Source organism: Perna viridis, chromosome 13, assembly GCF_037379345.1.
Source record: "Perna viridis isolate PV_CMFRI_1.1 ecotype Kerala chromosome 13, ASM3737934v1, whole genome shotgun sequence".
In the NCBI taxonomy this organism is placed as follows: Eukaryota; Metazoa; Mollusca; class Bivalvia; order Mytilida; family Mytilidae; genus Perna; species Perna viridis.
The window spans coordinates 4154023-4171671 of NC_142457.1; the positions used below are offsets into that span (position 1 = coordinate 4154023).

The 17649-nt window shown below is 32.1% G+C and overlaps 1 protein-coding gene across 1 annotated transcript in view; it reads right to left on the reverse strand.

Moving 5' to 3' along the window:
- LOC148599296 (uncharacterized) overlaps positions 1 to 12529 on the reverse strand; it is a 128849-nt gene extending 116320 nt beyond the window's left edge. The window contains exon 1 of the mRNA XM_088559651.1: positions 11421 to 12529. Within this exon, the coding sequence (XP_088415777.1) occupies positions 11421 to 11486 (66 nt within the window). The 5' untranslated portion in view covers positions 11487 to 12529. The remainder of the gene's footprint in view (positions 1 to 11420) is intronic.
- Positions 12530 to 17649: the final 5120 nt, after the last annotated feature.

Genomic DNA, 17649 nt, shown 5'->3' on the forward strand with positions numbered 1-17649 from the left:
GTAGATTTTTTTTAGTTAAAAATTGACAATAATAAAAATTTTGTCTATAGAAAAATAACATTGTTTATTGCATATATAACTTTCTCAAAGAAATATGCTAAAAACAGAAACCCTTACAAAAAGTTTTTAAATGAAGAAAATCTTTACCCAGTAGATAGGGGTTCTTAGTCAGCAGATATCTAAGAATTTTAATGGCAGTAAAATATTTTACCTATATGCACTCTTTAAGGCTTAATCAGCAGACCATTTTTGCTTTATAAAAAGTACTTTCTTTAGGTTACTATAGACTTCCATGTGGTCATCAGCTGTTACACTTACCTCTTTTTCTACACATTTTTAGAATATTTACTGGTTGTAACATATGTCAAAGTGTTATATAAACGTAAAATTAATTTCTTTTTATACAATAATTATTTACATATTTTACCTAGATATTATTGATTGTAAATAAAAGTATGTATACCATGATATTGTTATTTATACAATGTATCATAAATATGTGTTTAAGCATGAGAAATAGATTTACACCAAGAAAATGTGTTTGTACATGGTGAACTTTGACCATGATGTAGCCAACTGATTCAAAAGGACTAGTATAGTGAAAAATGCTAATATTCAATAAATTTGATTGGAAGTGCTCACTTGAAATTGAAATAACATGTATGCTACATGTAAATGCAGCTATAATAAATTAAAACTTGTAGCTTTAGATTTTTTTTATTGAAACCACATAATTAAGAAAAGGCAAAAGTGTAATTATTAAAAAAAAACAAAAACAAAAACAAAAAAATAATTAAGTCATTACAGCATATACATAGAAAAGTATAACCTGAGAATACAAAAGGCATTCTAGTTCAAATTTTGAGTTGTCATATGTTGTCTGTCAACCCCAGGTCCACATGATTGAGTTGTCATATGTTGCCAGACAACCCCAGGTCCACATGATAGAGTTGTCATATGTTGCCAGACAACCCCAGGTCCACATGATTGAGTTGTCATATGTTGCCAGACAACCCCAGGTCCACATGATTGAGTTGTCATATGTTGCCAGACAATCCCAGGTCCACACGACTGAGTTGTCATATGTTGCCAGACAACCCCAGGTCCACATGATTGAGTTGTCATATGTTGTCAGACAACCCCAGGTCCACATGATTGAGTTGATTTTTCTTAAAATACTTCATATAAAAAATATAACATTTTTTTGCTTTCAGGGAACCAATCATAACTTTCTGATTTTCTAACCCTGGAGCATTAAACTGAAATTAGTAAAGTTGGGAATATTTTTACAGTAAAACCTGTATAAACTAAACACTGAATAACCAATCACCTGTCTAAACTGAACACCGAATAACCAAACACCTGTATAAACTGAACACCGAATAACCAAATGCCTGTCTAAACTGAACCCTGAATAATCATAAACCTGTTGAAAATGAATCCTGACCTGAATAATTATAAACCTGTTTAAACTGAACCCTGAATAACCAAACACCTGTCTAAACTGAACCCTGAATAATCAAACACCTGTCTAATATGAACACTGAATAATCAATCACCTGTATAAACTGAACCTTGAATAATCAAACACCTGTTTAAACTGAACACTGAATAATCATAAATCTGTTTAGAATGAACCCTGAATAATCATAAGTCTGTTTAAAATGAACCCTGAATAAACAAACACCTTTCTAAAATGAACCCTGAATAATCAGTAAAATCTAAAATGAACAAATATTTCAGACTTAGAAAGGTTACACTGTAAAAAATGGAACTTTTAAAATATTAAAGGTGTCTTGGTATTTTAGTCTTAACCCAACTAGATGGAGAGTTCTAGTTTTAATACAAGGTAAATTACTATAATTTGAGGACAGTTCCCAGTTCAACTCTGACTTGAATAGGTGTTCTAAAGAAAATTTAAAATGCAAATTTGATCCTGACCCTTTAACAGTCCTTGTTTCAATATTAAATAAAAAAACCCTACCCTCTTGTCACTCAAACTCAAAGTCAGTCCTCATCTCAACTTATATCCTGAATAGGTAGAACAGTGGCATATAAAAAAAGAAGAGGTGTGACCCAGGGTTCCTCAGAAAAAGGGGATGCTAGGACATCATATGCCATTTTTTTGTAGAATTTATACATGAAAATGACAAATTTTCCAATGAAAAGAAGGTGCCCACTCCTGCACCCCTCCTCTGGATCTGGCACTGTAGACATGTGTTCATTTAATGCAATATTTAACAAAAAATACTTAAAGTATTATGACCTTTACGATTGGTACTTAGTATGTAACTAATAATGGATTACAGAGTATAATCCGTTCTTTCTGTCTATCTAGACCAAAAGTCTACAGATCAGGCTCCAATCACTCTCCTATAAGGACAAATATCAAATATAATATAACTTTGTAAGTCATTAGAATCAGTTATATAGATCACAAGCCTGACTGATGTGGGATTAGACTACAAGCCTGACTGATGTGGGATTAGACTACACTATTTAACTTTCAATTGATAGGTTAGTTAGAGCCAAGGTTATGACCTTTTATCATTACAACAAAACTTCAGCAAATTTTTTTTTTTCTCAAAGGAAATTTCATTTCTTCCAAAGAATAGAAAAGACCATTCCAATTTTTATCAAACACATTAACTGACACTCTCTAGAAGAAGGACTTTGTAAGGTAAACCAGAGCAAAGGTTTCATTTGTCTTGATTGATTGACTGATCATAGGTTTAACATCCAAATGTCAGGTATTTCATGCATGTCTGTTTGAAGAGGATTAACCAATCAAACATTCCCTGCTTTGCACTAGACTATCTGGAACAGGGTTTTGAGGTCATTTACTCAATTTGTACTTGATATTTGTGATATCTGCAGCAAAAAAGCATTTATACAAGTGTTTACATTAATCAATATAAAATATTAAAGTGTTATAAAAAACTGCTTGGCCTTAGAGTTAAACTCACATTAATGCCTTCTTAACTTATAATCTCAAGTCAATGGTAATTCCTACACCCTCTAGGTACAGGTCTCTGGTCTTAATCCAAAGCCTATTATTGTAATGCACTGAGTTAAGAAATCTTACAACCAGCGTGTACAAAATTAACCTTTTATCTTACCATGAGTTCAATTGATCAGTTTATAATCTCCAATGCCTTTACCTTCATCGGACAAATGGATAAGTTTTTGTAGTTATATACACTTTAATGTTATAATATTACAAAACTGGGTATTCAAGTATTTGGTGCCAAACCCTCATAGTTTCATATATATAAAGAAGGTTTTACATAGACTTTTAGAACTTACACAGACACAACATCTACATGCATCACTTACTTCTCCTGGCTTACGCGGACTCGACATCTACATGCATCCCTTACTTCTCCTGGCTTCCACAGACTCAACACCTACATGCATCCCTTACTTCTCCTGGCTTACACAGACTCAACATCTACATGCATCCCTTACTTCTCCTGGCTTACAGACTTGACACCTACATGCATCCCTTACTTCTCCTGGCTTACAGACTTGACATATACATGCATCCCTTACTTCTGGCTTACTCAGACTTGACATCTACATGCATCCCTTACTTCTCCTGGCTTACTCAGACTTGACACCTACATGTATCCCTTACTTCTCCTGGCTTACAGACTTGACATCTACATGCATCCCTTACTTCTCCTGGCTTACTCAGACTTGACACCTACATGCATCCCTTACTTCTCCTGGCTTACTCAGACTTGACACCTACATGCATCCCTTACTTCTCCTGGCTTACAGACTTGACATATACATGCATCCCTTACTTCTCCTGGCTTACAGACTTGACATATACATGCATCCCTTACTTCTCCTGGCTTACTCAGACTTGACATCTACATGCATCCCTTACTTCTCCTGGCTTCCACAGACTCAACACCTACATGCATCCCTTACTTCTCCTGGCTTACTCAGACTTGACACCTACATGCATCCCTTACTTCTCCTGGCTTACAGACTTGACATATACATGCATCCCTTACTTCTCCTGGCTTACTCAGACTTGACAATCTACATGCATCCCTTACTTCTCCTGGCTTACTCAGACTTGACATCTACATGCATCCCTTACTTCTCCTGGCTTACTCAGACTTGACATATACATGCATCCCTTACTTCTCCTGGCTTACTCAGACTTGACACCTACATGCATCCCTTACTTATCCTGGCTTACAGACTTGACATATACATGCATCCCTTACTTCTCCTGGCTTACAGACTCGACACCTACATGCATCCCTTACTTCTCCTGGCTTACACAGACTTGACACCTACACACATCCCTTACTTCAACCTGTATATAAAGACCACCTGTTTTATGTAACCATGAATTTGATCTCCACTGGATGGTCATTTAAGACAGGTTAGAATGTAGTTTTGCTGATATCATTTTATGAGAATTCTAATGCTGAAACTGTAAAATATCAGAAGAATATGAAGTAATGTAAAACTATTTTTGTGTGTAACAACTTTTCGGGTTGATCAAAATCTTCTAATTTTGCCAGTTCTTAATTTTGAAAGTTTCATTAAACCATAAGTTTCCAATTAAAATTGATCATTTGTTTGGACTGTACACTGAAAAAATACAATTGGTATCCCATGGACAATAGTCAGGTGCACCAAGAGCGCATCCCCACCTAAAATGTACATTGGAAAGTACAACTGGTACCCCATGGACAATAGTCTGCTGCACCCAGAGGGCATTTCCACCTAAATGTACATTGAAAAGTACAACTGGTACCTCATGGACAATAGTCAGGTGCACCCAGAGCACACACCCACCTAAAATGTACACTGAAAAGTACAACTGGTGCCCCATGGACAATAGTCATGTGCACCCAGAGTGCATTCCCACATAAATGTACATTGGAAAGTACACCTAGTACCCTATGGACAATAGTCAGGTGCACCCAGAGTGCACCCCACTTAAAATAAGAATTTAGAAACTTTTTTTGGAAGAAATCTTAATTTCTTATAATCTTAAATAAATGGTAATTCCTACTACACCCTCTAGTGACAGATGCCATACTAATGCTACCCCCAAAAAATGTTCTTAATTTACTTCGTTTGGCATTTAATTCTATTTATGCCCCCACCCCCCCAACATGAAATCCTGCATCCCCCCTTTTGATACCTCTACAGTACCTAATATTTCAATTATGATGTATAGTAACGATTAGCAAAAATCATGAAAAGTAGTAACAAACACGAAGAGAAAACAATTTATGTAATTCTTTGAGGTCAAATAAAAAATATCATAACCTTCTTAAATGATAATGGAAATGTTTATGACATAAATTATTTATGAATCAACAGGCAAAAGATCACTTTTACTTCAAAAAAGACCTTAATGTAAAATTCTTTTCATTCTCCAAAACAAAATTACAATCTTTGATATTGAAATCACATCAAAACTTCGTTTCAGTGTCAAACCACAAGACAAGATAGATTAATCCTTCCTATTCACTTATTTCCTCTTTGTGACAATCAGTTGTATGCTTAAAGGATTAACGTATTTTTGAGAGAAGACAAAATAATAAATACTCAAATCCTGTAAAATCTGTGTCAATAAAGAGCATTTATCAATGGACTGCCGTAACATTTCCGTTAAATACAAAATGATAGTAGAATAGGAAACATTGCTGTAATGTGTAATAGTATCTTAAACTGTTACTGTTATCCTCATTTTTCAGACCATCTCAAGTAGAAGTCCTTCACTTACAAATAATGTATAGAAAGAACTTGTCTGTAAAAGTTCATTCTAGATTTTCATGCCTGCCCTCAACATTGTATGGCTAAAGCACTATTAAATTCTAGATTGATTCCCCATTAATTCAATGTAAAATGTTTTTGAAAATTAAAATAATTTCCCTACCTTCTTATCCCATTTTTTTCCTTGCTGGTAGCAGGAAACAAGACTATTATAATTTTGGTCTAAGAGAACTGACAAAAGTCAAATATAATCCTCTATTTATTACCACCAATAGAAGCATAGAAATCTATTAAAAAAAGTGTAACTAACTTATGGACGGACAATATAGCAATATGATTGCAATATAGCCCCAACTCATTAGTGGGGGTATAACATTCAAAAATAAGTGTACTGTTTATAGAGCATATTGTCGTTCAATTAATTTCTAAAAGAACCAATATTAAGCTAAGATTACATACAGCTCTCTTTCAGTAGGCATTTTGCTGACATCAGGAATAAGGTGGAATTATTTTTTAGCTCATAAAGAACTCATTTAATATGAATTGCAATTTGACACCTAATTAGTCAATTGAGATATTGAAGCAGACCAAAATTTGCAACTGCAGACAAATCTTAACTGCCAAAGATGTAAACACAAGGAAAAATAACAAATTCATTTTATATGGCAACTTAACACCTAATTTGTCAAATCAAGTATTGAAATGATACGAGTTATTGGCACCTTTACAAATACACCATCCTATATTGCGTATTAAATCAACACCTTCCGACACTTTTCACGTCATTGTATTTTTTTGAAGTTGAAATCAAATGATAATTAATGCAAATTACTGAGTAAATATTACATGACAAGCAAAATGTTATTTATGTAAGTTTTGGTATTTAGACAGATCTTTTCATAATCATTGATGGGTTGAGTTTGTCAAATTGTTACTCTACATTTGGGTATCATTAAACTTGTGTCTTCAAAAATACTTATGAGATTTGCTCATTGTATATTTGTGCTTGTTTTGATCAAAGCTCTGTGAATATGTGATCAATTTTAAGTAACTAATTTTAAAAACATATCTGAAATCATTTGTCTTCCCCTTTCCCATCCCTTAACTCATATCCCCCACTCTCTCATTTATAAACCCCTTATTGATCAGTAACTTACCTGAAAAAGATAAAAAAAGGAAGTTTCCACTTTCAAAGCTTAATTTCTGTTAAAACATGCAGGCTTCAGCATTACAAGGCAAATTTTTAACAAACACAGCACAATGCTGCACTATTTACCATCTAATAGAACTAATTTACAATAGAAATCTCCCATGGAATGATCAAGTATTCCAATAATGTTTACAGGACCATATATCTGCAAACTCTATGTTTTCCTTTGTAAAAAATATACTTTCAAGTCGGACAAAACATCATGTTGACCAAAGACATTAAAGATTGAAAAACCAACAGGACTCAGGAATTATAACACTACATTGTAATTTAAAAAGTAATGACACGCTTCAAAAAGAACAACTGATTTGGACATCTACATGTGATTTGAGAAAGTGATGGGGTGGGCATGAGAATACAAGTAATGTCATGTAATATACATAATTCCTACTGACACGCTTCTATATCTTCCATCAATCACAACTATCGTAATGATTGTATTCATGAAAGAGCTAAGTCACAGAAAATAAACAACCAGAGTATAGATATTTAATACAAGTCAATTCTTAGATTCTGGCAAAATGAGAAAAATCTGAAACATGCCATAAAAAACCTAAGGATCTGATAATATACTTTCATTCTGAAACATGCTATAAAAAAACCTAAGGATCTGATAATATTAGATTATTTACTATTTTTTCAACGAGATGAGCATGAGAAAATCCCGTGAGTTGAAAAAATATTTAATTACTGTTTTGCTGAATTGTAAGGCATTAGTTTTCTTTTATTTTTAATAGTCCTGACCTAAATATGTAAGTTTTATAAGCGCTGCAAAATTTCCTTTCGGGACTATTTTTCGGCAATGTGACATCACATGTTGTGCAGTTATGATCCATATTATTTGAAAAAAAATCGGTTCACTATGACAGTCGCGTTTAAAATTTGTGGAATAATTTTGGAATTTATTCATTCTAATCGGGTAAGTTACTGTATTTAATCATTTTCCATTGTAGACTAGAAAATATTGCCACAAATTAGCCATTATTTCATACGCAGTAAACAAACAGATGGTTATTTGGGTCATCAAATATTCCTATGCTGTTGCTTGTATGTCACGCAAGGACATAGAAACTAGCGATAATTTTCATTCTCACTTGACTGGCGTGAGATTGAAAATTATTGTATAGCAAGATCAAAGGGATTCTAAACAAAATAGCGATAATATACTTTCATTCATGGAAATTGTTTCTATTTAATTTCTGCATAACTTGATATGGTCAGAAATTTATTATTTCAATGTTTGAAAATTGAGGTTTTTGACAGTTATCTGCCTTTAAAATGTTCATTTGCTGTGTATCTCAATAAAAATATAACTAAAATAACCAAACTGAGATGGAAAATACTGTCTTAATTTGTTGATTCTGATGGTGAAGATAGTAAAATTACATTAATGGCTCATTTGATACCATGTTTCATCCTCTGCCTGATACTTTCAAATACTTGTACTTAATTCTAAAAATGAATATTAGTGAAGTATCGCGCTATTCATATTTGAAGTATAAATGTTTAATGGTGAAGTGTTCTAACAAACAAACTTAAAATCAGAACAAATAATGGGTCGAGACCGGATCAATTTCTTAATGAATAGACAGCCATGCCACTGGCGCCAAGTTGTTCCACAGTTAAGCTGTTAACTCGACACCCTAACATCAAGAAAAACTATGATAAGTCTTATGTTGTTCTATACATCAAAAAAAGGAATTGGTATATCTGTATTAATAAAAAAAAACATGAGATGGTTGTAATTAACCTAATTAAAATTAAATTAAAAAAGAATGGCATTAAGTTGCAATAATAAATATGTGCAATAACTGATTTTAGTATTAGCACAGGGAAACCTGTCAAATCCAAACCTTAGAAAATTGCAAATTTTGTCACATGACACAGGATTAGTGGAAATAGCAGAAATAAACTAATACTAATTTAGAGCCCACAAAAAAGTGTCTGCTTATAAAGAGGTCTGGAGTACTCATAATCCATGAAGAAGGTGCATAAACAAAAACGTGAAATTTGCTTTTTTATACAAAATTTGTTTATTTGTCAGTGGCCATTTTCATAAAAATCTCAAAATGAGAATTTCCTCATATTCTTCCTTTACTTAAGTATAGACCAATCAAATTACTTGAAATTGAAGATATTTTATTAAACTTAAAGATTTGAGGAAAATCTCAATATGAAATATGCTACATGTTATTAAACTTGGCTGTAAAACTCTATTGCATGATATATCACTTTCCCATTTGACCATAGAAATAAACCAGCAATGATAAACTATCATTGATAACAGAAAATGTAAATTTTAGAGCCTGCTCTATTTCAGCCCTTAAATTTTGAAATATAAGCACTGGTTCTACTGTTATATACTACATGTATATCATAATCCTGTCTCTGTTATATTGTTTGACAAGCAGGAAGAGCAAGGTCAAAAGTTCAAATATTATAATTTACAAATTAGTCTACATTGGTATGGAAATGGTCCTATTAATCATGGAGACAGTTCATAATATATAGCAATATAAAGAAAGGCTACCAGAGTCAACTTGATAAATTGCATCATAGCAGCTGAATGCTCATGAATTAAAACTTAAAATACCCATGAAATCTTCCTCAGCTAGACCATGGCAAAGGAAGACAGACCATGGCTATGGCTTAAAGTTCTATAGTTTTTTTTCACAAATCAACTGAAACTGCAGTCATAGAACACAGTTATTCGTCTATATTTCTTCTTTTTAATGTAACCTGCAGTCCACCAACTATTTGAGAACTAAAATAACTTAAAACACCAAACCATTACCAAGCAGAAACATAAAGTCTTTGACGGATTTAATACTGTATGCTTACGGCAAATTAAAATAGATTGATATATAGAAGACCTTTTTTGAACTATTATTTTCATCTCGCCTATTTCTTTAAAACCCATATCATAAAGGAGGTTATAGTGTCAAATCTTTCTAGCCACAAGATATCAAATTATAACCTTTAGCCCTCACCACAAAATAAACAATCATTATGTTATAACAGAAAAAGATCATTAAAATCCGACCTGGCCAATTCAACAGTTCGTTCATCACTTTTCATTTTTATTGGGCTATAATAATAATACTGTCTTGATATGTTTTATAATTCTAATCAAAATGCTGAGTCGGCACAAAAGATGTCATTCAGCATGCATTGATGGAGCTGTGATCACAAGGCATGGGTTTCTATACACCATGAAAGAGGCACATTTAAGTCATTGATTACTGAAACAATTTACAGATACAGACTTTCCAAATTTTAATTGGTGAGGGTTTTCTGTTCCAATAAAAACAAACATTTTAACTATCCTTCACTAAAAAAATATTTCAACAGTGACATATTTCTTTCTACTTTGTGCTACTTGATCAATGTACAAAACTGTCTATAGAAACAACTTTAACTCTAGAATTATAATATTTTCAACAATTTTACTTGTGATATAAAAACTATCTGAACTGTTAAATGAGTTCAGTACCCTACCAAATTTGCCTAGCTACTGAAAATCTTGATCCATTGATAAATTAAATGACTACTTGTTCCTAAATTTGTATTAAAGAGATGACAAGAAACTTGTGATATTGTGAAAATTTATCCAAGTAAATTCTGATATTTCACAGTTATTGCAAAATTAAATAAACAAGGATGACTTGCATTGTAAAATTTGTCTATTCACATACAATGAATTACTTCAACTCACAATTTTCTCCATGTTGCAAAATTTGATAAACCAAATAAAAGTGAACAGCAAGCAGCAAGTAAATTATGTAACCAATTAATCACACATTGTAATAATATTTTAGATTAACCCCCAAGTTATCACCAAATAAAAGTCCATTTTTTATTTACATTGTATTTATCTTTACATCAAAATGTTCATTCAGTTTTTCATCGTCACATGATCTTATTACGTAATCCTTTCTCATTTGATAAGTGGACTAAAATTTTCATTCAATAAATCTCAAAACAAAGATTGACAATAAAATCAATAGGGTTGTGACAATGTCAAGTTTTGTAATATTATGGTAGGGGTAAAATTTTGTGTAGATTCAGCAAATTTACAGATCACATTGATTTGATTGAAAATATCTCAGACAGAACTAATATATGTCCAAAAATAATTGACTTGAATTTTTTTTTTATAATTAAGTTACTGTAGGTTTTTTCCCCATGAAAAAGAAGATTGTCAGTCCAAAAACATTTTTTTTTCTTCAAAAAAAAAAAAAAAAAAAAAAAAAAAATGAAATCATTGAAAAGTTCTTCTTCAATTACATTTCAATATACTAAAGAAAAGTCTATCAATGAAAAAATATAAACTTATAAAAAAATAAGCTTCATATGATTATACTAAACATTTTCACAAAATGCTCAATGGAAAAGATTTCCAGCTGAGAATCAGTTTAGCAAGTGTCAAATGATACCCAGTAATTACCAGACTTACCTTCATGTCTTTTTGGATTGGTCTTGACTGGACCTTTTCCATACTCCTTAGTTCTGATCGTTTCATCCTAACTTTTCAAAGTTCTGTAACCATATCGAAAAAAAAACAAGACAAAAAACGCAAACAAAACAAAACTCCAATAGCTGACACGATGTCATAAAAAATAATAAAAATCTCCAAGAACTTGGGATCACAAAAAGTGGCTTACTATCATATCCAAAGAGAATGAAAATCCAACAGAGAATCTATAATCATTAAACTCTAGATAGACAAAAACTGGCCCAATCCATTTAATGCCCAAGATCCTGTGTAATTCTAAATATGACGTTTATTCCTGACAAAAATTTCAAACACTTTAAAATTTTGGTCATAAGCATACTATTCGAACTTAAATAGACATCATCTTGTGAAATTTCAGGCTTAAATGTTTACAAATATGACCACCTGTTCTCAGTTTAACGTTAGTCGTCACCGATATACCCCGTACCACTAAGTCCTCAAAGGCCTTTGGTGATTTAAAATTACGATCGTCTTAAATTGTCTCCTTTGAATTGTCTACCTCTATTTACTATATACATAACATTAAATCCACTTTTCCATTACTCAAACATATTCTCTAGGAATTTAGGTGAACAATTTTTACTGATGTTAGTTAATGCATATATAATCCATCTTTTTTAAAATTTCTTATACTAATGTCAACGAAAATTAGCATTTATCAATTGAAATATTTTATCGTTCGTATCATAAGTATAAAACTCACAAAATTTGACAAGATTATTTCCATTATAAACTAAAAATTCCTGAATTCAATTATTTTCACAAATATTCATTCAGTGACATACAATCCTAATATGACTGGTCCAGTTCTTTTAATCTTATCCAGCTCAAATCTAAATCAATGAAAATTTTGATACCACCATGCAGATAACTATATATATATATATATCAAAATCTCCCTCTATCGAAAGATAAACATAAAATTAAAATCCAACTGCTTTGATTTAAGTCAAATTTCTAACTTTAAAAGTCTTCAATGTTAGTTTCTCTGAGGTCTAACTTTTAAATCCCTTAAATTACAATTGTAGCCAGTTTGTGCACAGCAGAGGCGAGGCATACTTTAATGATCTCCTGAACACGATATGAAAGGACTAGATTATAAGTCTTTGATATCAACAACGTCAAATCCAACTCCAATTTTAATCTTTCAATCATTATAGAATGAAGTAAAAATGGGGTACAGAACTGGGTAACATTGTTTCAATTGACATAAATTAAATATTTCCGGACACATTTTATACTTTCAACTATAAATGTACAAAAAAGACATCAACATATCTGAGAAAAATCTTAAGCACCATTTACATCCATATCAACTTTGACCTTCTATTCAATGACCTTCAAACACCCCCTGAAAGAATTCACTTTTTTTACAGATAGAAAATCTACCCAAATGACCCCTACTACATAGAATGGATATGACCCATACAATAATCAATTTACCAATACCTGGGTGAGTCCATTTATAAAACAATAGACAAGATTTATTGATAAAACACTTACAACAAAAAGTAAAGAAACTTTTGGCAAACTTTCTTTTAAATCCTAAAGAATATTCCCAAGCCTCTATATCAATTTCCATACAGGCGTGTTGTACCATCCAGTACTAAAAAGGAAAAATTCTCTATCATTTAGAAATCAGCTTCACCTAAATTGATTGAAATATGGATCAAGGTCTTACCACAATTGTACTTTTTTCCCCCCATGAAGAAGTGTCAATCAAATAATTTGCAGTAAGGAAGAATTCTGAATTAAAGTTAAGATTGTGAAGTGCAAGTCCTTATAGAATATAAAAATCAGACAGGAGATGATTTGTGCATGTCAAAAACCCACCAAATTCAGTTTTATTTCTTGTTCAGAATCATTTACTGATCACATAACCAGTCTCCGTTTTTCATTTAATAGTTGCACTTTTGAGATAACAATTGTATAGACTGTACATGAAACTGACTCTTTGCAAGAGTTATTGTTCTTGATTTTGTTTGATTGGGTTGATTTTAGTGCAAGATGAATGTATGTTTTTTCTCAAAAGTGCAGATCTGAATAAGGAAATGATTATTGTAATGTAAAAATATAGCATATGTAGACTGAAAAACCATCATCTGTCGTGCGGGTTTTTCTACACCATGAATCACTTTACCAGTGGCACTGTCTGAACTTTATACGGACTGGTATAAAAAAATACATATGAAAGTACCTTGTGTTGTGAACTATTTTACCACCTTCGTATTTTGTATTTTTCTTTTCTGTAAAGTTTTTTTTGTATCTTTTACCTTTTCACTTTTCTTTCATTTTCAGTAAATTACTCCTCCTTCTATATCCATTTATCAGCAACATCTTCCTTTTTAATTGTTCTACTGACTAATATTTCATATTTCAGGCTACTGTTGCAATTCTAAAAAAAAAATGTAAGCAATATCCAATGACAACATTACATCAAATCGACTATGACATTGCTGATGAACAGAAAAACTTTACATCTCGCCCTACCAGTCCCACGTCTAAAATTTTCTGTTTTCTGCAACATTGCCATTATTTTGTATAATCTGGCACCCTTTAAAATGAACAAAAACAAATGATCACAACACATATTACGGTAATGGACAAAATTCCATATATCCGACCATCCTGATTGTACATCCTTTTTCAATACTTCAATTTTTTTTTAGCTTAAAACCATTTGACATTGTTTAGCAGTTTTTTCTTTAAAAGTCAACATTCTTACAGACCACATGTTCTTACTAAAATTGTATGCACATTATAAAGTGTTCTTAAATCGAAACTACTTTTGTCTTGAACAAATAAATGGTAACATTTTCAAAGCAGGAATTTAACTTTATGATAATAAAGCTATTGTTTTTATTTTTGATCACAAATATGTACATTAGTGAGTAAAGTAAAACTATTCAGTACCAGTCCATATAAAATTCAGACACTCCTTATCGTAAAGTTATTCATGGTGTAGAAAAACCCAGAGAACAAACAATGCGTTTTTGTTCTGTATATGCTGTATTTTTGTGACAATAGTCCTTTCTGTACTTAGATATGTACTTTTGAGAAATCCACATTTTAACCTCCCACTAACATCAACCAAATCTAACCAAATCAGGAACGGTAACTCTTGCAAAGTGTCAATATATAATTTTAATCTCAAAAGTGCAAGAACTAAATGAAAAACTAAAACTGGTTATGTGATCAGGAACGTTACTAAACAAGAAATTAAAGTGAGTTTGGAAGTTTTTTTGACATGCATGAATCACCTTTTGTTTTATTTTTATAGACTGCTACTTAATCATATACACGGCTTGGACAGTTCAATAAGAAGGAAGGTAAATCTTAATACTTCTTCATAGGCAGGGGTAGAAAAAATCTCACTTCAGCTACATCTTCTGTCCAGAATTCCATTTTTTCCGCAGCAAATTCATTAATATTCATTACTACCATTCTTCTCTTCTCTTTAAAAAAACAAATATATAATGCTGAATACTGCTAAAATATATCCTCTCATCCGTCTAAAACTGAGCATTTGAAATTTCAAACACAATAACACCCATTCATGTTTGGATTGATTGACTGTTGGGGTTTAACACCCGAGCAGCAATATTTCAGCTATATTTAGGCGATGAACATGAAATGGATGATAAAATGAACATGAAATGATGATGGTGATGGAATGAAAAAAGGGATGGTAAACAAGGGTAATAGGGTCGACAAATTTTGATTGCCACTAGAAATAGGGAGGGATCGGTAGGGTCGGGCAATTAGCCTTCTATGGTGGAGCCCAACGGTTCCTTCTCTGAGAGGGTTCTTTTACATTCGAAGAACATGGCATCTTTCCCAACAAAGTGCACCACTGGTTTGTGGTCAGGTTTCCGTATTATAGCCTGACGACCCCAGCATGTAACATGCCAGGGTTACCACATTCTGCCACCTGGGGCACACAACCCAGTTGTTCAGAGCACTATTTAGTCGCCTTTTACGACAAGCTTAGTGCTGCTGCAGGACTATTCTTTTGACACCCATACATGTTTGGTGCTGTGTCACTGTCATATATTTGTTAGCATATAAGTATCTTCAATATTACATAGTAATAGTACATAAAGCACTAGTAAAAAAAAACATTTAAGAAATGGTGAAATAGGGGGGATGGCAAACTGTTTAAAATAACCTAACTCAAAAACCTGGTTAACTTTATCTGTATTTTACCTGGTTCTCAACGAGTATTAAAAGTTTAAAAAAAAATAAAAAAATCATGGATCAGTTTATCAAATTTCTCCATTAGGAGGTGCACATCTTCAATATGTATATAAAGTACAAGGTTTGAAAAATATCAGTTTAATACTCCTCGAGGTATTACTATGTACCATTTACCAAGTAAAGTTCAACATGTTAAAAATGTAGGAAATCAGTAAAATTTCTCTTTTAAAGAAGGTGCACAACTTTGAAATGCATATAAACACTTTGCGGAGTTCAAATAATATTGAATTAATACCTTTTGAGTTATGGATTACACAATGTAAGTACCCCATTATAGTGACAGACAGACAGACAGACAGAGTAAAGCAGCTACTAGATCTGCCCACTGTTGGTGTCGCAGGTAAAAAGATTTTTTTTTTCAGAAAAAAATTCTTACATTTGTTGTAAGAAGATTACTACGACTTAGAATTTCATTGGAACAATTTCATATAAAATCTGATCACTGTATCAATATAGTTAAATATTACTACAAAATGGGATGTCTCATACTACAAATAGTTCACATATATTGCTAGTATATATACAATCTTGAAATTTTCTCCAGTAGACATTATTGTTCTACTTATTTTCTTTGAAATTTGGGCTCATACTGATAATAAAATTGTATTCAATAAAATAAAGAAAATGGTAATGTTCTTGATTATTTACACGTGGGCTGGGTCTGTGCAACAAAAATTTTGATCGGTCATCAGTCACCGATCAGTTTCAGGTCAGTCATTGATCCGTCAAACCGATCCATTAAGCCGGTGATCTCATCACGTGACCACAGAGCGATCAATGTAATTTACGGTTTTTATTTATTTTTCTTTATCAATTTTACACATATTTGATAATGTAATAGATTTATACATCAATTTATACTTTTATTTTTACATTTCTTTTATTTCAAACAGATCTAACACCATTTTACATAAAAAATACTGCGATCTGATCGGTCACCAGTCATCGATCCGTCAGCGATCAATCAGTCAACGGTCATCGATCCATCTAATTGTTGCGCAGATCGGTTCAAGGATTGTATATTTTACACCAAACCTTAGCCAGGTATAAAATACCAATATAAAGGATTGTAATGAGTAAAACATCATACCTAATATAATTTTTTTTCTATTCTAATATGACAAAGAAGAATATTTCTGCATCTGAATCACTCAGGGGTAGATATATCAGGTAATATTTTGTTTGATATTTGATTAGAAATCTAAGTTTGAAATGTCCTGGTTATGACCCACAGAACTAAAAATAATTTAAAAACTCATCATTAGTTTCATGATTATTTACACCCACTGGAATTTTCTCAGACTTCTTGAGTCACTTTAGCAGTTTTTGAAATCTGGCCAGGTCAAATATAATTATAATATCATCATTCCAGATAATAACACCAACAATATAGAGAGCATATTTAACACACAACATTCAATGATGTCCTTAGTCAATGCAGAGGTCCAATCTATCATAAAATTTCCATTCATTTAAAACTCTCAATAAAAACTAAACTTACAGTGAGAAATTCATTCATAAATGAATAAAGGCATAGTAATAAACCCTACGATACATTAACACACATTCACATGGGATCACAAGATCACAGTTAGGACATGAGACACGCCTACTTTTGCCCCTAGGAAACATTAAAATCAGCTGTTTGTACTAATAAACTTTAATTTTCCTGTACCCTGTTATTACCATGGTAGGTCATGATATGTCAACCAATGCTGTTTAGACATTAGTCTATAATTAGCAACATAAAAATAATACCTGGTTGTATTGTAGAAACTCCCCAGATCTTTTGAAAGGGTGGTCATTTCCTGCATAATAACTTAAGTTTTACCAAGGGTTCCCAGTAAACTGTCTATCTATAATTATACATAGATTTGATCTTAGTATGAGGTGACTATATCCAGTTGCTATC